The 22399-nt window shown below is 40.0% G+C and overlaps 1 protein-coding gene across 1 annotated transcript in view; it reads left to right on the top strand.

Annotated features, from left to right (window-relative positions):
• The first annotated feature begins 2438 nt into the window (after positions 1-2438).
• pskh1 (protein serine kinase H1) overlaps positions 2439-22399 on the top strand; it is a 38466-nt gene continuing 18505 nt past the window's right edge. Inside the window, exons 1-2 of the mRNA XM_073069891.1 lie at positions 2439-2630; positions 3052-4140. Of these exons, the coding sequence (XP_072925992.1) occupies positions 3199-4140 (942 nt within the window). The 5' untranslated portion in view covers positions 2439-2630; positions 3052-3198. The remainder of the gene's footprint in view (positions 2631-3051; positions 4141-22399) is intronic.

Here is a 22399-nt window from a genome sequence, read left to right as displayed (position 1 = left end):
TTAGTTAATTTGCTGATGACAGAAAGGTTGGGGATGTTGTGGATAGTGTGGAGGGCTGTCAGAGGTTACAATGGGACATTGCTGGGATGCAAAACAGGGCTGAGAAGTGGCAGATGGAGTTCAACCACGATAAGTGTGAGGTGGTTCATTTTGGTAGTCAAATATGATGGCAGAATATAGCATTAATGGTATCTCAAAGCTGCTACACACGTTGTCTCTGTGGTTAAGAAGGTATGTGGTGCATTGGCCTTCATCAATCGTGGGATTGGGTTTAAGAGCTGAGAGGTAATGTTGTAGCTAATTAGGACCCTGGCCAGACCCCACTTGAAGTATTGTGCTCAATTCTGGGCACCTCACTACAGGAAGGATGTGGAAACCAGAGAAAGGGTGCAGAGGAGATTTACAAGGATGTTGCCTGGATTGGAGAGCATGCCTTATGAGTATAGGTTGAGTGAACTCGGCCTTTTCTCCTCAGAGCAATGCAGGATGAAAGGTGACCTGATAGAGGTGTACAAGATAATGAGAGTCATTGATCATATGGATAGTCAGAGGCATTTCCCCAGGGCTGAAATGGCTAGCACAAGAGGGCACAGTTTTAAGGTGCTTGGAAGTACAGATGTGAGTGTGTTGAATGGGCTGCCGGCGGCGGTGGCGGAGGCAGAAACGATAGGGTCTTTTAAGAGACTCCTGGATGGATCTATGGAGCTTAGACAAATAGTGGGCTATGGGTAAGCCTATGTAGTTCTAAGGTAGGGACAGGTTCGGCACAGCTTTGTGGGCTGAAGGGCCTGTATTGTGCTGTAGGTTTTCTATGTTCTACAGTGGAACTCAGCTCCAGCATTCTGTGCCAGCTTGCTGGACTGAAATAAACAGCTGACTCATATGCATTTTCAATATCAAACTATATGCAACATATATTTTCTGCAGCAAGATAGTGTTGCAACAAAAATTGCTGAAAGGAAATTGAGGGAAAGGAAACAAATCATTGAGGCAAGGTGTAGTATTTGAGGAGATGTTAAAAGATTAGTCTAGACATTGATTTGTTTCCATTTTTGTGTGTGTTTGAACAATGATGTAACTCATCCTAAAGCTTTATGGGAACATTGTGCAAAGAGTGAGCACTCCAGTTACAAGATTCATAGAGTGGCACTAAGTTTTGTCTATATTGTTACTCTGGATTTGTTGGAAGGTTTTGGTAAGGCTCTTTCTGTTGACGTGTTACAAATTCTCACAGCTTTCAGCATGTAGCCTAGCAGGTGCCATTTTTGCAGACAGTTCTCAAGTCCCACGTCCTATCAACTTCACATGATGGATTGACTCATAGTTTGATGAAAAAGACAAAGATTACATGCAAAGTGCTACAGTGATGAATAGAAAACAGTTAAATAAGATAGATGTTACCATAACAAGGACTATTCTGTGGGTTTACAAATGGAACGGTACTTTATTTGTTAACTACCTGTTCTGCTTAGCATAATTTAAAACAATCCTGTAAACACTCCTGCACCTCCCTAGGCCTCACCACTGATGCTATCTGTACACTGGGAATAAAAGCACAGCCAGATGATTGGACTTCCCAATGTGTGGGTGTGGGATGGCATGGTAAGTTTTTGATGGTGTTATAACAGTGGTCAAGTGTGTTGGCTCCTCTGGTTCCACAGGTAATACGTTGGTCGTAGTTGTTCAGAGATTTTTTCAAGCTGGCCTGGTTGAATTCTCCAGCAATGATAGAGAAGGCATAATAGTGTGCTGTTTTGTGATTATTGATCACAGTGCTCAGCTCTTCTTGTGCTGCCTGACAGTGGCCTGAGGTGGAATGTACATCGCTACTAAGATGATGGCAGAAAACTCCCTCGCAAATAAAATGGATGACACTTGACTGCTAGATGTTCCAAGTCGGGTGAGCAGGATTAAGATACAACCGCTATGTAAAGCATCCTTTACCTTTAAAAGAACCGGTTGTCCTGTTTTTGAGATGAATGGTGAAGCCTTTGGGTTGCAGTGCTGTGTCCAAAATGGTGGGGTGAGCCACGTTTCCGTGAAGCAATATACATAGCAGTTCCTGATATCCCTCTGGTACTGCAACCTTGTTTGTAGTATTGCAATGACATAATCTGTCAAGATGTGTAAGCCAGCGGCAATTTTGCAACTTTTCAAATCCGTTTTTTTAAACTGACTGCATCGTTTGCAGGTACAGATTATTTTTCTCACAACCAATCACACATTTTTACCTCTCATGTAAAACATTAAAAAACACTAAGCGATTTAAAATGATCTTTCTTGTTCTGTTTTTCCGGCTTGAGGCGCATGTTTTGTTCTTGCAAGACCAGCAGAATCATCCGCCCTGACGACCGACGAGGACGAGCGAATCCGCGGCAGAGACGCGCGTTCTCGCGACCCGCCCGCGGGCTCGCGGCTCAGTCTGGCCGATGCCTGACGGGAAGTGACGTCGGTCCGCGCGGCGCCTGAGTTCAAGGAAAGTTCGCGACGGCGCTTGGTTTTCCGTGCGAGCCATCGAGCGACGCTGAGGCCCGGGCGCCGAGTGTGGGATGTCGCGTTTGGCGCTGGCGGTGACAGCAACAGCGAAAGCGGCCGATTGCGTGTGCGAGAAGGGTTTTCGGCGGAGTCAGGTGGGCAGGGCGGGAGTTTGTGGGACGTTAGGCTGAATTGTGTGGGGTCGGGCCGGACTGGGCTGGGTTGGGTTGGGTTGTGTCATGGCTGACGGTGGTCTTGAGAAGGGGCTGTTGGAACAATGAAGTAGGGCTGGGCTTAGCTGTGTGGGGCCGTGTCAGTCTGGACTGAGTTAGATTGGCCTGGGTTCATCTGTGCAGGGTAGGCGGTGGGGCTTGGAAGGGGGCTGTTTCAACAGTAGGCTAAGGGGTGGAGTGACGGTAGGAGATGAGGGTTCAGCACCTCGATCTTTAACCCTCTGTTGTAGGCGAGGGATTGAGATATCGGTTCCTCCAGTTTATGCACTGCCATTGTTTAAACCGTTTTATGAGAGGGAGACCAATTTAAATGCCAACCTGAAAGAAAGTTTCTATTCTACAGGAAACTCGTTTGCAAGTATGGTTATTGGACGCGTTTTGAAACACGTACTGTGTCGTTGCAGAGGAAGAATCAAGGTGCAAGTAGACAAGGAGCTGGATGATGATGAAGGGATGAAATGATTTCCTGGCCCAGCAACAGCAGAAAGTAATGGGCTGCGGGACAAGCAAAGTGCTTCCCGAGCCAACTAAAAACTTTCACTTGGATCTGGTCAAAACTGTGGAGCCATACACTGGCCAAAATGTAGATAAATATAAGCACTTTATTAAAGACAATACCATCAAGAATCGAAACAAGAATGATGCACCCCCGCCTCATCAAACTAATGCCTACCAACAGAGTGGCCATTGGGACCAGCAAAATGATCCTAGGAGGAATAAAGTGGCTAAATATCGTGCCAAGTTTGATCCCAGAGTGACTGCAAAGTATGACATCAAAGCACTGATAGGTAGAGGGAGTTTCAGTCGGGTTGTCAGAGTGGAACACAAAAGCACCAAACAGCCTTATGCAATAAAACTGATTGAGACAAAGTACAAGGAAGGCAGGGAAGTGTGTGAGTCTGAGCTTAACGTCCTCCGGAGAGTGAGGCATACCAATGTCATACAACTCATTGAAGTATTTGAGACTCAAGAGCGAGTGTATATGGTAATGGAGCTTGCTACTGGAGGTGAACTTTTCGATAGGATCATAGCCAAAGGTTCTTTTACTGAACGTGATGCCACAAAAGTGTTGCAAATGGTTCTTGATGGAGTTAAATATTTGCACATACTAGGCATCACACACAGAGACCTGAAACCTGAAAACTTGCTGTACTATCACCCAGGAGCTGATTCTAAAATTATGATCACAGATTTTGGATTAGCAAGCACTCGAAAGAAAGGTGATGATTGTCTGATGAAGACAACCTGTGGCACCCCAGAATATATTGCTCCTGAAATCCTTGTGAGGAAGCCTTACACAAATTCTGTTGACATGTGGGCATTGGGTGTGGTTTCTTATATTTTATTAAGTGGAACCATGCCCTTTGAAGATGATAATCGCACTCGATTATACAGGCAGATATTGAAGGGCAAATATAGTTACTCAGGAGAGGTAAGTGATTAGTATTAAAGTATGTTATAACAAAGTTTCTGGAATTAAGTATCTCATTATTTGTGGTTCCTTGATTAATTCCAGTGTATAGGAGTAAATGTGCAGTCACAGCAATGCTAACTGTATAAAATCTTTCACACATTTTGCGTTTGTGTAGTGATTTCCATTTTAAAATGAAGCAAACTCGCCCTCATGATAGTCAAAAATATTTAATATGTCAAAGGGTGTAGTATGCTCTCTGGGTATTTTTCAATGTCCTCGTCCCAACGTAAACCAACGCTGACTTCCAACCCAGTTTTACTTCGGGTCTTGGATGTACATGTCAATGGACCTGACACATAATTGGTCATCCGTATCTAAGGTGTCTGAAAAAAATCACCATCAGCCCTAGCTGTTCTATAAAAATCTGTCTTCTACTTCACCTTTACCTTGAAAATATTCCTAAATTTATTTTCCATAAATCTGCCTACCACATTGCTGTATACTGTACCTTTTCCTCTAATAAATTTGAAGAAATTGTTTATTTTTGGTGCCGTTGAAAACAATTTGTTTAGCACCTTCCAAAATCTAGCCATTGTAATCCCTCCCACTTTGATCCTAAAGCTCTATATCTGCACTTTATTGTGTTGAAATCTTGTTTCTTGCTCTCTGTGACAGACCATCTCAGTGTGGCTGATTTTTAATTCCTGATCCACTCAGCTAAATTTCTTGACCACTCATTGATGGTTCTATCTTTTCACTTATCAAGCCATTTACTTATATAAAACACTATAATTAACTCATTTTCAATTCCTTTGCACATATTTTTGATCTATTACCAAACTCCATTTTCTTTCTATGTTCTACCTCTGACTTTACTGTCCATCTACCCAACAGGTCAAATCTGACTCTTTTCCATGCAATAGCGTTAAAGTTCTCATTGTCATTGGTGCAATATTGTGATCATGGTGCATTATTTTTTGAAGTCTTCTATGTGATCAACCACTTTACCCATTAAGGCTGTCCTTCATTCAGCGGTAGAGCTTTTTTTGTTAATGTTTACATTTTATGATCTTTGTGCATAGTGGCTTCATCTGTGGGAGGTGTTTATCCTTCATGTCAGCATTCCTTTTGCAGCAGCAAGACCTCCAGTCATGTTTTTACTGTATGTGAACAAATAGAAATCTACCAGATTGTCTCAGAATTACTTAATCACTTGAGATCTCAAGTGTAAAACTCCTAAGCTGCCAAGCAACTGCCACCCTGAATCTATTACTTGTCATTCAATTTTGGGACATGTTCTGACAATGAAACAAGCTATTTACGTATTTCTTAGGCATGGTTAATGGAATATGGTATGCTAACCACTTTGGAAAACATCTACTTGTTTTGTGCAAAATGCCAAGGATGTTGGTGCACCTCTCAGTTTGGGTTGGTGTATTACATTCAGGTCTTTACATACTAACGCCAATGCTCTCTGTCCTGGTATACTACATTCCTCAGAGTTTAGAGCTGGAGAATGCCTTGTAGGATATAAATTTTTTTAAAGTGCTGGTTGAGTTGGAAATGCTTGGAGCTGGAAGTGTTTCAGATTTTTTTGGATTTTGGAATATATAATGAGATAGCTTGGTATTGTCATAATTTCTGACACTGAATTTAAGTGCTAAAGTCTTTGTCTTACAATTGTTCATCACACACATACTGATGCAGCTGTTCAGTGTGTTAACGTTTCGTCAGCAACGATCTTGGTAAACCGATCAATGAATTTCTCTGCTGCTTCATGATCAGATGCATGATCACTACAAATCTTTAAAAGTTTAACGCTAACAGCGCACACACAAAATGCTGGTGGAACAAAGCAGGCCAGGCAGCATCTATAGGGAGAAGCGCTGTCGACGTTTCGGGCTGAGACCCTTCGTCAGGACTAACCGAAAGGAAAGATAGTAAGAGATTTGTGAGTAGTGGGGGGAGGGGGAAATACGAAATGATAGGAGAAGACCGGAGGGAGTGGGATGAAGCTAAGAGCTGGAAAGGTGATTGGCAAAAGTGATACAAAGCTGGAGAAGGGAAAGGATCATGGGACGGGAGGCCTCGGGAGAAAGAGGGGAAAACACCAGAGGGAGATGGAGAACAGGCAAACAACTAAATATGTCAGGGATGGGGTAAGAAGGGAAGGAGGGGCATTAACGGAAGTTAGAGAAGTCAGTGTTCATGCCATCAGGTTGGAGGCTACCCAGCCGGTATATAAGGTGTTGTTCCTCCAACCTGAGTTTGGATTCATTTTGACAGTAGAGGAGACCATGGATAGACATATCAGAATGGGAATGGGACGTGGAATTAAAATGTGTGGCCACTGGGAGATCCTGCTTTTTTTGTTTAATGCAGTGCCTTTTCTTAAATTTCTGCAACCAGTCTGCTGAATGTTCCCGATTACCTTCAATTTTCAGTTTGTTGTGCAGATCTTTGCTTGTTTCATGATCGGCACTTAAAACAGCATATGTTCACTGACACTGAATCCATTCTTTCAATACACATTCTTCATTTTTTGCTTTATGCAGTGTTTTTCTATTTTTCATGAACTTATTTTCATTACACATGAGTTAATTTGTTAGAACTGTCTGGTGCACAAAGATCTGTGCATCCCCTTGGAGTCTTCCCAGCACCTTGTGGAATTTTCCATTTATGACATCACGTCAGCGCTCAAAAATTTTTTGGATTTCAGTGATTTTTGGAATTTTGGATAAGAGTTGCTCAGCTTGTATCTTGATTTTTACTCAAAATAATTACAGTGATCTGTGATTGAATACAACAATTCCAAAGAAAATGTGTAATTAGCTGTTTTTAACTATACCTGTTTTGGTATTTGTCCTGAACCTCCAGTGATCTTTTGATCTCATTGGTGAGTTGCCGCAACTAAACATCTGAGTAATTTTTGTGTTGAATGGTGCATAGGTTATTCTGTTTGTCAGGTCACTTGTAGAAATTCAGTGACATTTCTTGGTTGTTACTGGATTGTGTCTGTACTTTGAAGTTGCTAAACTGTTAAAATGAAAAAAAGCAATAGGTATATATACTTGTGACTAAGTGCAGATCATTAGGCTTCACATACATGAAATGATAAATTTTTTGTTGAGGTGAGATATACTGAACTAGTGTTAGTTGGCTATTGTGAAAATGTAGTTTATGTGTGAACCTACGCGATGTTTTTGTTTATACTACTCCCCCACTATAAATCTCAAGATATTTTTCAGTGGACTGACATGCAATGTTAGGTTACAGGTTTATAACCCGCTAGGTAAATACTACCTCTCTTCATCAGGTATTATGTTTTATTAGTGAAACAGCATGGAGTAGGCCCTTCTGGCCTTACAAGCACCATCACCCCCTCAAACCCCAATTTAATCCTTATCTAATCATGGGATAATTTACAATAACCAATTAGCCTACCTGTTACGTCTCTGAACTATGGGAGGAAACTAGAGTACCTGGGGAAAACCCACACACTCCACAGGGGGATGTACTGTAGATGCTGGGATTACACTCGGAACTCAGGTGCCCCAGGTACCTGTGTAATAGTTTCGTGCTACTGTGGTGCATTTTGGAAGACAGGAACAAGTAAACTTATGTAATCTTCATCTAATTTAGCACATAAAAGTGGACATTAGACAAAATCTACTGATAATTTTGGTTTAGTTAAATGAATTGTGATAAAGGTTAATGTCTATTTCACACAAAATTAGTACACCATAGATTTTTTAAAAATTTTTAAATTAGTTTTTCAAAACATTTTACAAAATTAAAAACCCCAAATCCCAATGAGGAGCATTAATACAGTGCAAGATTAAGCATACAATAACAATATGCTACAAAGGAAGAGAATTTAACAAAAAAGCACCTAAATTAAAGACAAGTGAACTTAGTGTCCTCCCCAAGCCCCACAACACAAGAAAAAAACAACAACTCCAGACCAACCACCACACAATATAAAGAGTATAAGTCCGGACAGTCAAACTCCCAGACTGTGAATACACTTAGCAACAGAGCATAATAATGCCTAGTACCAGAAAAAAAAAGGGAGCTGAAAGCAAGGGACCGAAAAGAAGAGAAAAAAAAAGAAAAAAAAACCCTAGTCAAGAGGAAGGTTATGAAAGTACTCGATAAAAGGTCCCCAGACCTTATGGAACTTTAGATCCGAATTAAGAACTGAATAATGAATTTTTTTGAGGTCCAAGCAGGCCATAATGTCGTTAAGCCATTGCGCATGAGTGGGCGGGGCAACATCTCTCCATCTAAGGAGGATCAAGCGTCTCGCCAGGAGAGAGGCAAAGGATAGTATTCGGCATTTGGTCGGACCCAGTCATAAATCTGTCTCGCCCCAAAAACCGAACAGAGCAATTAAGGGGTTAGGTTCTAGGTGCTGATTCAGAATACCCGATAATGTAGTGAAAACATCTTTCCAGAATTTCTCCAAGCTAGGACAGAACCAGTACATATGGATGAGAGAGGCCACGCCCCTCTTGCATTTATCACAGAGCGGACTAATGCCAGGGTAGAATCGAGGTAGTTTAGATTTAGACATATGGGCTCTATGAACAATCTTAAACTGTAAAAGGCAATGGCGAGCACAAAGGGAGGTTGAGTTAACCGATTTGAGAACTGAGTCCCAGCTCTCCTCGGATAAGGAGATATTTAAATCCTGCTCCCAGGCCATTTTAATTTTATCCACAGGGGCCCGTCGTAAGGCTGCTAGTTTATCTCGGATAATTGATATTAAACCTTTACCTAGTGGATTAATGGAAAGAAATAGGTCCATAGCATTTTTCGCAGGCATTTCAGGAAAGTTAGGAATTAAAGGAGCAGTAAAGTGTCGGATTTGGAGATATCTGAAAAAGTGAGCGTTAGGCAGGTTGAACTTAACGGAGAGCTGCTGAAAAGAAGCGAAGCGATTATCAATGAAGAGATCTTCAAAATGTCTAATGCCCTTCCTTTACCAAACATGGAATGCTGAATCGTACGTAGTAGGTAAAAAAAAGGTGATTATGTGCGACAGGGCTAGAAACGGAAAACCGCTGGAAACCATAGCATTTCCTGAACTGAGCCCATATACGCAAAGTGTGTCTAACCAGAGGATTAGCTATTGATCTGGGCAGACTGCTAGGGAGTGCAGAGCCAAGAAGTGCAGATATAGATAATTCTTTAGTGGAGCTCAACTCCATTGCCACCCAGTTAGGGCACTCGGGTTGACCGTGGAAGAAAAACCAGAAGGCAGCACAACGTATATTAGCTGCCCAGTAATATAAGCGAAAGTTAGGTAAAGCCATGCCACCCTCTTTTTTAGATTTTTGGAGGTGGATTTTATTAATTCTAGAGCGCTTATTCTGCCACAGATATGACAAAATAATAGAGTCTAAGGAATCAAAAAAAGATTTAGGAATAAAAATTGGGATAGATTGAAATAAGTATAAAAATTTGGGGAGAACATACATTTTAACAACATTAATATGACCTACCAAGGACATAGATAGAGGTGACCATTGTACCAGACTCTGTTTTATAGCATATGAAAGATTGACAAAGTTTTCACGAAAGAGATCTTTAAACTTCCTTGTGACAGTAATTCCAAGATAAGTAAATTGATTATGGATTACTTTAAAAGGGAGATCACGAAATATTAGTTCTTGTGCTTCTTTATTAATTGGGAAAAGTTCACTCTTATGTAAGTTGAGTTTATAGCCAGAGATCTGGCTAAACTGGTCAAGAAGTGAAAACATTAGAGGTAAGGATGTAGACGGATTTGAGAGAAAGAGTAATAAGTCATCAGCATAGAGAGAAACTTTATGCTCAACACCCCCTCTCCAAATCCCGGTCAATTCAGGACAATTTCGAAATGCTATCGCCAGAGGTTCTATAGCCAAATCAAAGAGAAAGGGACTTAAGGGGCATCCCTGACAGGTGCCATGTTTGAGATTAAATACTTGGGATTTCTGAAAATTAGTTAGAACAGAAGCAGTAGGACACAGGTACAGCAATTGGATCCAAGAGATGAAACTTTGGCCGAGGTCAAATTTTTCTAAGACTGCAAAAAGGTAGTTCCACTCTATACGATCAAATGCTTTCTCCGCATCAAGGGAGATAACACATTCAGGAGTCCCAGTTGGAACTGAGTATAAAATATTAAATAGACGCCGAATGTTAAAAAAAGGGAGACGGTTTTTAATAAAGCCTGTTTGGTCATCAGAGATAATGGAGGGAATAACGGTTTCTAATCTATGAGCCAACACTTTAGCTAAGATCTTTACATCAACATTGAGCAGAGAGATCGGCCTGTTCGAGGAACACTCTGTTGGGTCTTTGCCCTTTTTTAAAAGAAGAATAATAGATGCCTCATTGAAAGAGGGTGGCAATTTGCCGTAATTAAACGAGTCAGATAATACTGAAAGTAACTGAGGAGAAAGAAGTGAAGAGAATGATTTATAAAATTCCACAGGGAACCCATCAGGTCCAGGAGATTTCCCTGAGGACAGTGCAGAAATTGCAAAAGATATTTCTTCTGGTGATATAGGCGCATTGAGTTTGGCTTTGAAATCAGATGAAAGTGAGGGGATATTCAGATTCTGTAAAAATTGATCCACAGAGATATTGTCATTCAGAGGAATAAAGCCGAGAATAAAATTTTTTAAATGCGTCATTAATTTCGGAATGATCCGATGTAAAGTCTCCGTTCTCCTTCCGGATCTTTGTAATATGTTGTTTGGCTTTGGAACGCCTCAGCTGATTGGCTAGGAATTTACCAGACTTATCCCCATGAATGTAAAAGCGGCTCTTGCTTTCGAGAAGTTGGCGTTCGACAGGTTGAGTGGACAGAAAGTTAAATTTAGTTTGGAGTTCAACGTGCTTCTTGTATAATTCAGGGTTCTTAGTTTGGGCATATATTTGATCCAAATCTTTAATCTGGTTAATGAGGTCTGCTCGATCTGCACAGGATCTTCTATTGAGATTTGTTGTGTAAGAGATTATTTGACCCCTCAGATATGCTTTCATGGCATCCCAGACAATCTGGGATGGCACTTCAGGTGATGTATTAGTGTTAAAATAAAAGGTTATCTGATCCTTAATAAATTTTACGAAATTATCATCCGATAATAAAGTTGAATCAAACCGCCAGTGCTTATTCCTCTGAGGGAGACCAGGAAAGTTCAGAGAGAAGGTAATTGGGGCATGGTCAGAAATCAGTATACTCTGATAGTCACAAGAGTGGGCAAATGGGATAAGTTGGTTATTGAGTAAGAAATAGTCAATTCTAGTGAAGGTATGGTGAACATGTGAGAAAAAAGAATAATCTCTCTCCGTAGGATGGAGGAAACGCCATATATCAGAGATACCAAAATTAGAGAGAAACGATTGAATAGCTAAGGCAGATTTAGTAGGTGATCTGGTAACAGAGGACGATCGGTCCAGTTTAGGATCCAACCAACAGTTGAAGTCACCACCCAGTATAAGAGAGTATGAGTTTAAGTCTGGTAGTGAGGAAAAAAAACCGTTCAAAAAAGTTAACATCATCAAAGTTGGGGGCATACAGGTTTGCTAGTGCAACTTTAGTGTTATATAGTTTACCAGAAACAATAATAAAACGGCCATTTGTATCAGATATTTTATTATGGAGTTCAAAAGGAATATTTGAGTTAATAAGAATGGAAACTCCACTAGCTTTAGCGGCAAAGGATGAATGAAAATGCTGACCCGCCCACTTTGACAGAAGCCGGGAGTTATCAAAACAACGAATATGAGTTTCTTGGAGGAAAGCAATGTCAGCTTTGAGTTATTTGATATGTGAGAATACCTTCCTCCTTTTAACAGGGTGATTCAATCCCTTTACATTCCAGCTCACGAATTTAAGTGCACTAGCCATTATCAATTACTAATGCATAAAAGGCAGCAGGCATATAAAAAGTCAAGCAGTACAATAGCAGTCTGGGAGCAGAGATGTAAACATAGATTCGTAAGGTCAAAATATATACATGTCCTAAGCAATAAAGAGATGTTGGAACTGGAAAATCCACCCCACCCGCACAACCCAAAACTAGACGGCTACCAAAACAAGTAGCTAGCTCTACCAAAAAAATTAACCCAAATACAACTTCCAGATCTGTGTCATTAACAACAGTTCCGTATAAATACTATAGCAAATAGTAACTAGTTTATGCACTAGAAAACATAACTACAGATTAGAACATCTTCTGCAGAAATATAAAACTTAATACAGAGAAAATCGGAAGAAAACCAAAATTAACCTACCCGCGAAAAATTATAGAAGAATAAAGTAAGAGAAAGGGGAAAAAAAAGGTAAGAAAGAAAAAGAAAAAAGAGGAAGGGGAAAATTATAAATTCAAGACGAGTATTTATCAACCATTTACAGAGAAGGGAGAAAAAATTCAGAGATTAGAAAAAAGGGGTGAAGAAAAGAAAAAGATAAAATAAATAAATATTTAAAACAAAGGAAAAATAAATCAGCAATTGAACTGTGAACCGACAAACAGGGAGGCCTTCACTAAAGACTTCGAACCTCCAAAACAAGTTAGAGTTAGTTGTAGAACTCTGTAGGTAAAGTTATACAAGAATAAAAATAGATTTCACACACACCAAATCCCGGGAGAGATTGTCAACAGCCCTTAAAGTTTCAATGAATAATGTCTGAGTGAGTCAAGTGAATTCCGAGTCCAGAAAAAGTAATTTTACTACGAGGAGTACTTATCCACCATTTTAGGAGGTCCGATCAGATTCCGAAGATGACTGGATAGCCGGAAGACTTGCCACAAACGCTTCAGCTTCCTTTGCTGATTTGAACCACTTGTATTTCCCAGTATTAAGCTTGATTCGTAGATCGGCAGGGTTACGAAGGGAAGGTTTGAAACCACGATCAAAAAGCACTTTCATTGCGCCTTTAAACTCAGCGCGCATCTTTAAGGTCTGGGGTGCAAAATCTTCCACAAAGCGAATGGTTGTATCCTGGAAAGGAAAAGACCCCCTGCGACGCGCCTCCACAATCAGACTGTGTTTTACCTGGTATTGATGGAAACACAAGATTACTGGTCGCGGGCGGGAGCCCAGAATTCCTGGAGGAATGTAAACTCTGTGTGCCCGTTCGAGCTCAGGCGGCTTCGGAAGCAAATCTTTCCCGAATAACTCACAGAGAAACTCGGCGAAAAACTTCACGGTTGATCCCTTTTCGGTCGCCTCTGGCAATCCCAGAATTCTGATATTACAGCGTCTGCTGCGATTTTCGAGATCCACCATTTTGGAAAGAAGTTTGTTAGATTTTTCCTCTAAGCTGGAACAGAGAGTCTCCAAGTATCGAACACGACTTTCTAAATCTTCAGAAGTCGAATCGATGCGAGATAAGTGTTCAGCATGTTTGTCCACTTTATCGTTGATCCGATCCAGTTTGTCTTCTAACTGTTTGAAAGCGGTTTTAAATTCCTTTAAGATTTCGTCTCGGAGCTTTCCAAGCGCAACCATCGTCTTGTCCGACGGGGTCATAGCTTCTTTTCTCCCTGATTTAGAACTCTTGCTAGACATTGTAAGTTAGATATATTCACAGGCAAGTAAGAGATACTGAAATAATTCCTAACTAAGGTTTAAAAAATGGAGACATTTAGTGCAAAGATAGCGACAGTAACGGAACAAAAGTTCGGAGCAGCTAAACAATCGCCATCTTACCAGATGCACAGTACACCATAGATTTTGAGTAAGATTGTACATTTGATAATTTGGTTTATTGGGATACTGTAGCGGTGTGCTACACGCAGCGCTGCAATAACGACACAAAGTCGGTGAGCTGCAGTTACAAAAGAGGTTTATTTAAATTTCGCGGCCATGCTTTAAAGCCTTCCTGATCCCGCCCTCCCCGGGCGTGAATACTGTGGGGGGCGCGTATTCACAGTCTTGTCCCGCGTGCGGGCTTTTCCCCTTGCTGGTGAAGCAGTCTTGGTGCCCTCTTTGGGACCTGCCTCAATGCCAGCGCGGCCGCTTTGTCAGCTGATTCGAGTGTGCTGGGAAGTGGGTCTGAGGACGCAACCTTGTGTTGAGGATGATTGTCGCAGAGGTGTTGCTGTTTATCTTTACTGATAGCAGTCTTTTGGTCAGGAAGTTAGGAAAGGGAACTGTCCCAGGTCAAGGTATTTGGAGAACATATGCTACCTATCCACAAGTATATAGACCCATAGAACATTACAGCACAGAAACAGGCCTTTTGGCCTTTCTTGGCTGTGCCAAACCATTTTTCTGCCTAGTCCCACTGACCTGCACCTGGACCATATCCGTCCATACACCTATCATCCATGTATCAGTCCAAGTTTTTCTTAAATGTTAAAAGTGAGCCCGCATTTACCACTTCATCTGGCAGCTCATTCCACACTCTTGCCACTCTCCGTGTGAAGAAGCCCCCCCCCCCAATATTCCCTTTAAACTTTTCACCCTTAACCCATGTCCTCTGGTTTTTTTTCTCCCCTGGCCTCAGTGGAAAAAGCCTGCTTGCATTCACTCTATCTATACCCATCATAATTTTATATACCTCTATCAAATCTCCCCTCATTCTTCTATGCTCCAGGGAATAAAGTCCTAACCTATTCAACCTTTCTCTGTAACTCAGTTTCTCATGTGCCGGCAACATCCTTGTAAACCTTCTCTGCACTCTTTCAACCTTATTAATATCCTTCCTGTAATTTAGTGACCAAAACTGCACACAATATTCCAAATTTGGCCTCACCAATGCCTTGTACAACCTCTCCATATCATTCCAACTCGTATACTCAATACTTTGATTTATAAAGGCCAATGTACCAAAAGCTCTCTTTACTACCCTATCTACCTGTGATGCCACTTTTAGGGAATTTTATATCTGTATTCACAAATCCCTCTGTTCTACTGCACTCCTCAGTGCCCTACCATTTACCTTGTATGTTCTACCTTGTTTTTTCCATCCAAAGTGCAGTACCTCACACTTGTCTGCATTAAACTCCATCTGCCACTTTTCAGCCCATTTTTCCAGCTGGTCCAAATCCCTCTGCAAGCTTTGAAAACCTTCCTCACTGTCCACTACAACTCCAATCTTTGTATCATCAGCAAATTTGCTGATCCAATTTATCACATTATCATCCAGATCATTGATATAGATGACAAATAACAATGGACCCAGCACTGATCCCTGTGGCACACCACTAGTCACAGGCCTCCACTCAGAGAAGCAATCCTCCACTACCACTCTCTGGCTTCTCCCATTGAGCCAATGTCTAATCCAATTTAATACCTCACCATGTATACCTAGCGACTGAATCTTCCTAACTAACCTCCCATGTGGGGCCTTGTCAAAGGCCTTACTGAAGTCCATGTAGACAACATCCACTGCCTTCCCTTCATCCACTTTCCTGGTAACCTCCTCGAAAAACTCTAATAGATTTGTTAATCATGACTTACCAAGCACAAAGCTGTCTTGACTCTCCCTAATAAGTCCCTGTCTATCTAAATACTTGTGTAGATCCTATCTCTAAGTACTCCCTCCAATAATTTACCTACTACCGATGTCAAATTTACTGGCCTATAATTTCCTGGATTACTTTTAGAGTTTAAACAATGGAACAACATGAGCTATCCACCAGTCCTCCGGCACCTCACCCGTAGATACTGACATTTTAAATATATCTGCCAGGGCCCCTGTAATTTCAACACTAGTCTCCTTCAAGGTCCGAGGGAATACCCTGTCAGGTCCTGGGCATTTATCTACTCTGATTTGCCTCAAGGTAGCAAGCACCTCCTCCTCTGTATAGGTTCCATGACCTCACTACTTGTTCGCCTTATTTCCATTGACTCCATGCCAGTTTCCTTAGTAAATACAGACACAAAAAAACCATTTAAGATCTCCCCCATTTCTTTTGGTTCCATACATATTTGACCACTCTGATCTTCAAGAGGACAAATTTTATCCCTTACTATCCTTTTGCTCTTAATATACCTGTAGAAGCTCTTTGGATTATCCTTCACCTTGACTGCCAAAGCTACCTCATATCTTCTTTTAGCCTTCCTGATTTCTTTCTTAAGTTTTTTTTTGCACTTTTTATGCTCCTCAAGTACCTTATTTGCTCCCTGTTTCCTATACATGTCATACATCTCTCTCTTCTTTATCTGAGTTCCAATATCCCTAGAGAACCAAGGTTCCTTATTCTTATTCACTTTGCCTTTAATCCTGACAGGAACATACAAATTCTGCACTCTCAAAATTTCTCCTTTGAAGGCCTCCCACTTACCAACGACATCCTTGCCAGAGAACAACCTATCCCAATCCACGCTTTTTAGATACTTTCTCATTTCTTCAAATTTGGCCTTTTTCCAGTTTAGAACCTCAATCCAAGGACCAGATCTATCTTTATCCATGATCAAGTTGAAACTAATGGTGTTATGATCGCTAGAACCAAAGTGTTCCCATACACTCACTTCCGTCACCTGTCCTAACTCGTTTCCTAATAGGGGATCTAATATTGCATCCCTTCCAGTCGGTACCTCTATATATTGATTTAGAAAACTTCCCTGAACACATTTTACAAACTCTAATCCATCTAGACCTTTAACACTATGGGAGTCCCAATCAATATGTGGAAAATTAAAATCCCCTACTATCAAACTTTTGTTTCCTGCAGTTGTCTGCTATCTCTCTGCAGATTTGCTCCTCCAATTCTCACTATTGGGTGGTCTATAATACAACCCCATTAATGTGGTCATGCCTTAATGATGGATATTTTCTTGAAGCAGATGTAGACTGTAGTCTGTTGAAGTAAGTGGGTGAGAATGTCAACAAAGATGATGGCCAGTTGATTGGCACATGATTTCAGAATCTGTCCTTGGAATTCCATCTGGGATGGCCACTTTTCAAGAATTAATCTTCATGAAAGCAAATCTGACTCCTGCCTCTATATGTATGGGATAGAGTGGTGATGGTGGGATGAGTTTTGGTGAAACTTTGTTTGCCTGCTCAGAACAGCTCTAGAAGGTATTGAGCTAATCCATTAGAAATGTTTCATTGCTAGAGATTGTTCCTGGTTTCAGCTTATGATCTGTGATGGTGTTCAGTCCCTAACACAGGTACACTGATTGAATTGAGCCTTTACCTTGCTCTGGTATTCTCTCATTGCATCCCTGATTTTGGTTGCCTGCAGTTTCTTGATTTTAATTGTTCTGAAATTGGCAATTGCCCTTTAGCTGCTTAGATCTTGTGCTTTAGATGGCCCTTTAGACCTCCATCGCACCATAGCTCTACCTTTAGAAGTGGCTCAATGTCAGACTTTGACATCGTATTATTCCTCTTTGGACATTTTACACTGCTTAAGCAAATTTACTAGTAATGTGAAACACTGAATCAAGTTTAAGTTCAGACAGATACTGTGGAATAGATGATCAGTACGCACAAGCAGTGTTTCTTGAATTTCTTGGGCTGTATTAAAATTATTGTCACCATCAGTTTGTCCTTTGCTTTTTACTGCTCTGATTATTTATAAAATTGTTAGAGTTGTGGATTTGACCTTGACACATCTTTCTAGTACTGAATGTTGAAGGATTTTCTAAATGCCCATGATATTATTAATACTAACTTAGCCTCACCTCAAGGACAATATAAGTGAAATACTTTTTAGAACAAGTATATAGTAACTCTACCTTTTTTTGTAGTTTGTCTGTTATGTTTGCACTAACCTATTAATTTATTTTGTCTCTATTAGACATTTTCACTCTGCCATTCATTAAAAACTTGGCTGACCTGATCTTGGCTACAGTTTCATTTTCCTGTCTTTCTTATATATGTATGTATTTAATGTGTGTGTGCGAGTGTGTATGTATATATGTGCATGTCTGTATAATTATATATATATATATGTGTATGTTATTTGTTCCAAAAAATCTTTATAATTCAATGTTTATTTTCTTATTTATAGATACAGCATGGCACCAGGCCCTTTCTGACCCATTGAGCCCGTGCTGTCCAGTTACATCAATGTGATCAATTAAACTATTAACCCATACTTTTTTGGAATGTGTACAATGAAACTTTTTTGAAACTGTGAAGTCTCAAGTCCTTACTGTAAAACTAATGTTTTTATTATGTGCTGCAGGTAAATGTTTGTCACACTACAATTATAATAATAGTTAAACTGTGCATGTAATGTTCTGAAAAGCTTCTCAAGTATAATTTTTTTTAAAATGGCATGATTATAAATTGAATTAGGTTTTGAGTATGTGGAAAAATATTTTCATACATTATTTGAAACTGAAACACTTACTTTTTCAGGGTTAACATTGTAGAATAGCAAGGTCCTGCAAGCAGGATAATTCATTGTGTTGATTTTGGCTGAGCGAAAGTTGTTTCTTTAAGTAGTACCACAGTTTTTATTGTGTCTCAAGAAAAAAAGTAATGACGTTTCATCCTAGATTGCTGTCATACTAGAGTGAAGTTGTAACGGTAAGAGATACTAAGTGAGTCATGCAGGTGATAGTTATGCAGTTTTATTTACCCTGGCCGATGTCCCTGTGAGACTGATATAAGCAATGTGGTCTTTCGCTAATGTGTGAAGATTGAAAGGCATGTGCTTTGGGTGCAGTGTGTTCATGAGAATACTGATGAACAATCTTGTGTAACACTTTTCAATGATGGTAATGATTACATTTGAGTGCCTGAGAGAATTTCCATATGGAATGATAGGTTCGAGGCAGTTGAATACTCGAGCAGCAGCTAGATCAATTAGCTAGAACTGAACAATGCAAGAGTATGAATCAAATTGATGTGCATCTACTCAAGCAATATAATACTCCCCTATGCAGTTATCAGGGGGAATCTGTTTAAGGTTACATGCTTGCCTTTTTGCAGCTCATGTGTTTATGTTCTTGGTTTTGACAAGTTCCATTAATGCTATGTTGAATTCCTAGCAGCTCCTGTTCCAGTAGTTTTAGTGTCTTGGCCTTTAATATTTTGTTAATAATTATTTGATTAGTACAGGCAAGGGTCAATGTTACTAAGTTCATGTCTAATTTAGGCTTTTTTATTTTTACATACAAGTTCTTTCATTTGTTTAATGCTTAACCCTAGACTTTCAGATGACCTTCATTTAATGCCAACATAATTTCAAAACTAAAAATGTCATAAGGTTGTTCATTTTTTAAGTTATGTTTTAAATTCTACATCTTTGAATAAAATAGTTGGAAGAATGAATTTGGGCAGGTTTAGTAAAGATATTCACCCATTCTGCCCTAAGAACAAATGTTGACATAAAATAAGCCAAGCAGCCATTTCCTATAACAAGAATTTCCTTGTTTTCATTCTATGAATCTGTGTCCTCCTGTGTATAGACATAGCTAATTTTCTTTTGGGGGGGGGGGTGTGGTTGTAAGTGTTTGCAGAATGATGAATACTAAGGTTCTCTAGAAGCTGCTCAATCATATCTATGCTTAGTGGCCATTTTATTAGCTACACCTATACACCTCATTAATGGAAATATTTAATCAGCCAATCATGTGGCAATAACTCAATGCATAAAAGCATGCAGACATGGTCAAGAGGTTCAGTTGCTCAGACCAAGCATCAGAACAGGGAAGAAATGTGATCTTAGTGACTGACTGTCGATGCCAAAAGGGGTCGTTTGAATATCTCAAACTCCTGATCTTCTGGGATTTTAATGCACAACAGCCTCTAGAGTTAACAGGGAATGTTGTGAAAAACAAAAAGACCTTCTAGTGAGTGTCAGTTCTGTGAAGGGAAAATGCCTTGTTAATGAGACAGATTAGAGTCGGTCAAGCTGACCGGAAGGTGACAGCATGGAGATTCCAATTCCTTTGAGTGGAAAATTCTACAAAAGGTAGTGGATTTGGCCCAGTACATCACAAGTAAAACCCTTCCAACCTTTGAGCACATCTACATTGAATGCTGTCAGAGGAAAGCAGCATTCATCATCAGAGATCCCCACCACCCAGGACATGTTCTCTTTTCACTGCTACTATTAGGTAGAAGGTACAAGAGCCTCAGGACTTGCACCACCAGGTTCAGAAACGGTTACTACCCCTCAACCATCAGGTTCTTGAGCAAAAGGGGAGAACTACACGCACTTGCCCCATCATTGAGATGTTCCTACTACCAATAAACTCTCTTTAAGGACCATTTATCTCATTATCTCATGGTCTCATTATTTATTGCTATTTATATTTGCATTTGCACAGTTTGTTGTCTTCTGCACTTGGGTTGAATGTTTTCCTTTAGTCCTTATTGATTTAAGTTTGGTAGATGTCTCCCAAGATCATGAAGAGGACTGTTAATTTCTATTTTTTTTAGTGTTTGGCTTGTATCCACATCTGAATCTTGACCTGCCAACAGGTTTTGTAGGAATGAATTGAGCCTTTTGTGTGAAAGTTATTAGTGAGTAAATTATTAGTGAATGTAAGTAAACTTGATGGTGAAAAGAATGCTTTACTTCATTATTACTGAGGAGGTGATGGATGCTAATTGGCATCAATGGATGTATACTATTTTCCTGTGGGTAGGTCACATGGGCTACTCCCATGTTTTTGCTATACAAAACAAAACCTGGAGTACTATGTGTGTTTAGGCTTTGGAATATTTTATTGTTCAGTGGATTTATTTTCTCTGCATCACAGAAATAAAGTCAGTTGGTTGGATACTGGGGGTCAGGTAGGATTGTTCACTTTGCAGTTTTCGTGTTAGAGATTTACAAACATCACACCATTGTGTGTCATGTTACTCTGTGATTGAAGGTGGTTTATCAAAGTGGATCTTCCTATTCTGTGGTGTCCATAGGAATTGTCGCCTAGATGTGCATGGTATAGAATTTTGCAACAATCTTTTGGTTTTTGGAGTTAGAGAGCTGTCTGTAACCTACTTTTGATGCTTAACATGTAAGTGGTTCTGTGTAGTAGTTTCAGTAGATTTGTTTCTGAAGCTGTCCTTGGCAGTTGCTTGTTCATTCCACACTGAAAACTGGATCAGTCTACTACCTGAGATACACTCGACTGAAGTTTCAGATTGTATCAGTTACCAGTCTTCACCTTGTGGCATTATGAATGTTCTTGCATGCTGGTAATAGTGTTTGAAATCTATCCCACTGAAGTAATTTGTTCATAGCACACTATGTATTAACATATGCTCTTACAGTAGAAATGACATCTGCTTCACAATGAGTACATTTGTCAGCTTAACGCTATCATGGGTACATCTATTTGCAGAAAGGTAGGTTGGTGGGAATCTGGTGAAGAGATTACATATTGCTTTTCTTTAGCACAGCTTCATCAATCCCTAGCACAGCTGCATCAATCAGTACATGACTAGCTTAATTAGTATTTGTAGGTTCAAGGTTGCTTACCTAGAATATGTTCTGATCCTTTGCTTCCCATTACAACTTCAAGCAAACAGTGTTCAATGTGGTCTGTGGTTTAGCAGGCAGGTTGCAGGTGGTAGCTAGGGCATGATGTTTGTAGTAAAGTCTCAAGATCCGCTGACTAATTGGAAAGAACTAAAATGAGATACAAGAATGAAATGAATTCGACAAGCTTTCACTTTGTCTAGAGGTCCAAGCTATGCACAAAGTGCAACACTGGGTGGGAACTCTTAACATTTTTGCTTTCCAGCATCAATTTTCAGAATCGCTTGTGTTTATTTTTCTACGTGCCAGTTTTGAGAGTGGCTTCTGTGCCTTAAGAAGCTCAAGCCCAGGTATACTAACATTTACTAAGTACTGAGATTCTGCCATTTACTGACTTCAAAAAGGCTGGGACTGATCACATTAACTGAGCACATACAGAACCACTTGGCAACTAGATATTTACAGATATGTATGCAACTTGCAATTCTGCAATGCATTCTAATTTTTTAAATTGTTTTACCTTTTTCTGTGTGGGTTTCAACTTTTATTTTGTGCATAAAATTTTAAATAGTTAAAATATATGCATTTTTAGAATTTTTTTCTGTTCATGGGAATTTTATCTGTTTAGGTGCTCACCCAGTTTAATGACAATACTTGGTAGATACAGGGATCATTCTGAGCTTTACCTGACAATAGCTGCCCTGTTACAGATTGCTAGATCAATGTGGTTTATTTTCTTTGAGGTTAAAAGCAAGTGTCAACATTGCTTTAATCTCCAAGCAAACCACATTGATCTACCAAAATGTACATTTTCCAATCTTTTCACCCTTTAAGGTGTTTTTTTTTAAAGAAAATCTTAACTTCTCAGTTTTCTG

The sequence above is a fragment of the Hemitrygon akajei genome, chromosome 17 (assembly GCF_048418815.1).
Source record: "Hemitrygon akajei chromosome 17, sHemAka1.3, whole genome shotgun sequence".
In the NCBI taxonomy this organism is placed as follows: domain Eukaryota; kingdom Metazoa; phylum Chordata; class Chondrichthyes; order Myliobatiformes; family Dasyatidae; genus Hemitrygon; species Hemitrygon akajei.
Note: the sequence above shows the minus strand (reverse complement) of the source record. Positions and strands in the feature narration are given on the sequence as shown.